The 6,000-nt window shown below is 41.4% G+C and overlaps 1 protein-coding gene across 1 annotated transcript in view; it reads left to right on the plus strand.

The window, feature by feature from the left end:
* The window catches only part of LOC146966812 (cadherin-12-like), a 43,912-nt gene extending 39,512 nt beyond the window's left edge, over positions 1 to 4,400 (plus strand). Inside the window, exons 9-10 of the mRNA XM_085763075.1 lie at positions 140 to 391; positions 3,078 to 4,400. Of these exons, the coding sequence (XP_085619201.1) occupies positions 140 to 391; positions 3,078 to 3,589 (764 nt within the window). The 3' untranslated portion in view covers positions 3,590 to 4,400. The remainder of the gene's footprint in view (positions 1 to 139; positions 392 to 3,077) is intronic.
* Positions 4,401 to 6,000: the final 1,600 nt, after the last annotated feature.

Below are 6,000 nucleotides of genomic sequence, written 5' to 3' on the forward strand. Positions count from 1 at the left end.
AGTATTTTCTGTGGCTTTGGTCGGAACACCTGTATAGATCAAGGAATAAGCACTTGCTACACTACTGTAAGCCTTTTCACACAAATTTAAAGATTCTTTTAATCTAAGAAAAAAAAAATCTCTGTTTCCCTTCTTCTAGATAACACAGCTGGGATTGTGACAAAGCGGAGTGGCTTCAGACGCCGTTTACAGGAGATCTACTTCCTCCCCGTGGTGATTGAAGATAATGGCTACCCACCTAAGAGCGGCACCGGCACCCTGACCATCCGCGTTTGTGGCTGTGAATCTGATGGATCCCTCTTAACCTGCAGTGCAGAGGCCATCTTTCTCCCCGTGGGCCTCAGCACCGGAGCTCTGATCGCCATCCTTCTATGTATCATCATCTTGCTAGGTGAGACCTGCTTGTCTCCTGCAATGTAACAGGTTTCACATTAGCACAGTGCCACTGATAATCATTAAGAAGACAGGATGCCCTAACCCTGATAGTTAGATGTGTTGCCTTAAACCACAGAAAAAAGCTGGTAGGTGATGTCACCACATCTATAGTAATCCTTTCCTGGTGCAGTTTTAAAATTTTGCTAACCTTGAAATGTCATCGTTGAAATTATAGCCGTGACATTCAACTGAGTTCATAAAGTAGAAATATACATCCACCTAAATGCACAGATAAACGGGCAGATTTATTTCCACTCAGTTATGTCTGACAACGACTCTTTCCAAACAGACGAGCTGACCATCGGTTTGGCTGCGCATCTCTGCTGGAGAGTCGGTAGATAATCACATAACCCATATGATTTTGGTCATTCAGTGAGACATTTGAGATTGGAGGGAGGGACGCTTGGCTCTATAAACTAAATCCAATTTGGCTGCCCCGTGGCCGCTTCCCAGGCTGCAGCTTTTACATTTCCCACAAGGTCATAGTTGTAAAACTCCTCCTTAATTCCCCGCTATTAATGTCCAAACTCATCTGCATAGCAGGGAGGACGTAAATGTAGGTTTATGGCATCATTTTCTGAATTATGAATGTGGGATGGAAGGTTGTTAAAGAAGTTCCCATTTTACAGTGGAAGTCAAGGGGAGCTATGACCTTTTGAATTGAGCTGTATTTACTTTTCTCTATCCTCCTCTATTATATGGTTTAACAGGGAATCATCCATGAAATTGCTGCCACGCTTCAACATTAATCCCTTTTCATTCATATTCATATTCATTGTTTTATATGTGAAGGGACATAAAAGCACACAGTTCAGAGTGGAGCCGTATCGGTGTGTTGACTTCATCTGAGAAAAAAAAAAAAACGTTCTTCAAAGCTCAGAGTTGACTCGCACCCAGGGCTGAGCCTGGCGCCAAACAGTCATGCTGTCCCTGAGCAGTGAAGTGGCAGAGCAAATCAGAACTCACACTGAGAACATTTCCATAGAGCCACTTCGTTCCTGTGTAGGATTTGTCAGGATGACCCAGTTGTAGTGGTTCTCTCTGTGCAGGGGAATGATGAGGTAAATTAAACAGACCGCCACAGAGACTTTCATCTGCATTGCTGTTTCCTCCATACTGATACAGTATGGACTGGTGCACCCTGTGAGTCCAGCCAATGTCCATCCTATACTGTATATCTGCCTGTTGTTGAAATTTAGTTTAGGCGCCACTGGGGGGAGCTGGCACACTATCACACTACACACAGGTAGATACAATCACCAGGGAGTGAAGGAAGGCGGAGAGGAAGTGAGATACAGAGAGGATGAAAGTAAGAGACCTACTCAAGGCTTTTTTTCCCAGTCTGAATATATTTATTGGATTCTTTCATTTGAATGATTTCAGTTTTATCCTGGCCATTGCTCTTCCTCCAAGATGCAACTGTATATTAAAAACCCAGAGGAAAAACACATATTTTACTGAGTTTTTCGCTAGACAGAGAGAGGGACTCTCAGGGAGATAGACAGGGGGAGACAGATTGCACTGACAGGAGAAAGGGAGAGCAGGAAATGTATTGTAACGTTACGTGTTGGAAACCACACAGTGGTACTACAGTGCCCGAAAAATGCAGAACCTGACGGAAGCTTTAAAAGGAATGTGTGCTCAAACAGTAAACTGTCGCTTTGGGTCTACTCTCAGTGGTGCACTTTTACCTGCAATGGTGTTTCCACTACTTGTAGGCTACTCACTGAGTATGTATTTCTGCCTGTGCAATTATTTGCTTCGTGCTACAAAAGCAATTCAAATCCCACGAGGTATTGATTTGCAGGTCAGAATATGTCAAAACATGAAAACCAAGTGATATTTTTCCCCCAGATGTCCAGATTGCACGCTTTGTAACTGTTGCTTCAAAGGGGTTCCATTTACTCTACCTTTACAACTGAAATAATATTAAATTGAGGGCAATAGTTGACCTTCAGTAAGCCTACAGCTCTGTAAAGCTGTATGTACAGAACCAGTAGTGCTTTGAGCTGATGCTAATGCCCGCATTCTAATGTACTTAAGATGACACAGACGCATTCAGCTTCTTGGTTAGTTTGTTAACACACTTACATTTGCTAATTAGTGCTAAACACCTGAAGCTAATGGGAACATTATTAGTTTTAAGCTTTTTAACCATTAGCCTGTGGAGCAGGATTAGGGTTTATTATTATTATTATTATTATTATTATTATTATTATTATTATTATTATTATCATTATCATTATCATTATTATTATATATTTTTTAAAGGGGATTGACTTGTCTTAGTTTAAAGTCAGGAAGGACATGGACATATAAATGCCATGGCAAATAAGTCAGTAATTAGGTATTTAATAATTAATTGTAAAGACATTCGACAAAAAGCAACAAATGGCAACACAATGGTGGTGTTACAACAAATCTTACTCAAATCAGTGGGCTTCATTCATCAACTTCATGAATAACTGCACAGAACTGGCATTGCCATCTCTACAGCCATGCTGTTGAACATCTACACAATGTCACCCAAACACCTCAACACCTTTTACCAGCACTGTGATTACCAGGGTCTTCACCTTCTTCAGAGGTATTACACAGTTATCAGTGGTCTAACATATAATTCTCTCAATTTGTTTCCCTAGTCATTGTGGTCCTCTACGTGGGCTTGAGACGGCAGAAGAAGAAGGAAACTCTAATGTCCTCCAAAGAGGACATCCGGGATAATGTCATCCACTATGATGACGAAGGAGGAGGCGAGGAGGACACCCATGCATTCGACATGGGGACGCTCCGCAATCCCAAGGTTGTCAAAGAGAACCTGTTCCGCAGGGACGTCAAACCAGAGCTGAAGAGAGATCGCAGGCCGCCTGCCTCTCAGGACAGCGCCGACATCCGAGATTTCATCAACCAGCGTCTGAAAGAGCACGACGTGGACAACTCAGCCCCACCGTACGACTCCCTGGCCACGTACGCTTACGAGGGCGACGGCTCCGTGGCCGAGTCACTAAGCTCCATCGAGTCCCTCGCCATAGACCTCGAGGAGGACTATGATTACCTCAATGACTGGGGGCCTCGCTTTAAGACATTGGCAGGGATATTTGGGGAACAGTCAGAATCTCAGTCGGACTCAACAACCACAGAGAACACACATTGATGTTATTCACAGACTCAAAAAGCAAGTATGTAACAATGTTATTTTTGGTTGGTGACACACAACGTTTCCAGCATTGTTTTCCTCCCATGTTATCTGTTGTCATCTTTGTCCAGCTCACTGTTTTCTTTCTCTTTTTTTATGTGGTACTTTACCATGCTCAGTCCCAAAATTGTAAAAATCAAGGGAACATATGGTAACATGATTAGATGAGCAAGGCAGCCATTCAATTGTCACTAAATTGAATGTTGTTTCATCTTAAAATTTGTTTCCTCTTGGGGAATACCGATTCACACGGAAATGTTGTCATTTCCTACAACATCCTTAAAAGTGCCTCAATATAATTGTTCTCTTTCACTTGCTATTTCATGCCACATATCCAGTGTTGCTCCTTAGACCCTCATAGGTTACTGTAAGCTGGTTCAGTCAGCATAGAATACTGTGCTATGAATGGCCCAGGCATCTACCAAGACCAACATCGACTCTGTGGGACAATGAAGTGGCCTGAGTTCGGCCAAAGATGTTTTGAATGTTATTTATTGTTCTATTTATTTATTGGCTGATTGAGTTTGATTAGATTTTTTTGTGTATTTATCTATTTATCTCTCAGTCATCAATCTGTATTTTTTATTTTTGGAGACACTCGAGTAATTTTGTAATTAATGAAGGCCCACATGAAAATGTATGTTTCTGTTAGGTGGGTCCTGTGAATAGACTTGTACTAGAGTTGTAAAAAGATAAATTAGGGCTAAATACTGCAGTTCAGTCATGTAATAAACACTGTTTTTCTTAAATAAACCACACTTGGACAAAATCCCTTTCAGTATTTACGTATTTGTATCATGTCTTATTTATAAATGACTCATTTACTATAATAACCCAAAGTGTACTGTATGCACCTACAGTATGTTGGTTAGTCAGTGTCAATGGGCCATAAGATTTTAGACCTAAAAATTGTGAACAGGCACAAGAGGTTTAATAATTAGACATGTAAATGGCACTCTTCATCTCCATCTTCATATAATTAATCATGTTAAACCAGGGAACACAAAGACTTTTGACTTCATGGTGATAGAAAATCTCAGTAAAAACTAGTTTAAACATGCTTTGAAAAAATATGCAAAGATCCTCCAGTAACCTCCAAAACATCCTTTTCATTGCTCACCTTTCATATCCTTTATATCTTCCACAAAATGAGTGTTTAACTTCCACCTCTTTCCCACAACCCCCTCTGACAACACAGCACAACCTTCCTCGGAGGGAGAAGTCACTTCACATTTGATTGGTTTTCTCCAGACAAACCAACAAATAAATGCTTTTAAAGGGAGTGTTTCCTGATTCTGCTAAATATCGGCATAATGAAAAAAGGCAATCAAGGTGCAAGAATTACAAAGTCACACTGAGGCTTCGGTAAGGCACTGAAATGGTCCTATTTCCCCAGTCATTGAATCGAGTGCCTCAGACCTTTCTTGCTACGGTCTGCTGACAACGTAATAGAAGGTCTGGATGAAAGCCAAAGCAGTCGGTGACATACAATACAGAGCCTTTACCAATGGATCTGAAGTGATTCCTTTCTGTCTCTTGCTATCACATCCAACAGGTAGAAACCAAGGCTGAGCTTGGGTAAATGTGTTAGAATGTACATCCAGTAATCTATGGCTTTTGTGTGCAGCAGCTACAACTGTGACTTGCTGGCTAAATGTCTACAGCTTTTGTGTGTAACTGATGAAGTTAATTACTAGAGCTATGGAATGTTCGTGGAGGTCATATGTTATAATGCAACAACACATTTTATGTAAAAGTTGTAAGAGGCATCATTCGCTGACACAAACTGATCAGGTCATACTGCTGCAGCTTTACATTGGGAACATTTAACCACATGGAATGTGTTTGTCAGTGAGCTAAGCACCTCATGCTAACATCCATCAAAATTGCTTCCACAGAACAAGTCCATGGTCATTTTAGCCATTTTTCTTTTGACAGTGGATCAGTTTGAAACATTGCAGGCAGTGATGGAACAAGTAGGAGCAGCCACAGTGAGCTGTTAGATGGAGAGCTGCAGGCGACAGGCTGCACGCCTCCAACTTCTCAGCCAGGTAGCCAACCCCTTTCACCGTGCCCTGCTGTTTACACACTCATGCCTCATTCAGCACAAAATCAGATCATGGGTGCTCACAGAATGATGAGGGGAAAGTCCATTATTCTCTGACTCCTTTATTAAAATAGTAAGTTTGTTTTGTTGCCACCTATAGTATTGAACCACATCTCCTATAACTTCAGGTCATGCCAAACCAACTAAGATTGGAATCTTCCAGATTGCAACTTTAATAGATCAGCAGGAAATCTCTGGCCCCTACTTTTCCAGTGTGAAGACTTACAGTTCTTCCCTATCTGTCCCATCATATACTGAGCTA

Source organism: Trachurus japonicus, chromosome 20, assembly GCF_045865225.1.
Source record: "Trachurus japonicus isolate A0001 chromosome 20, Traja_1.0".
NCBI classification, from domain to species: Eukaryota; Metazoa; Chordata; class Actinopteri; order Carangiformes; family Carangidae; genus Trachurus; species Trachurus japonicus.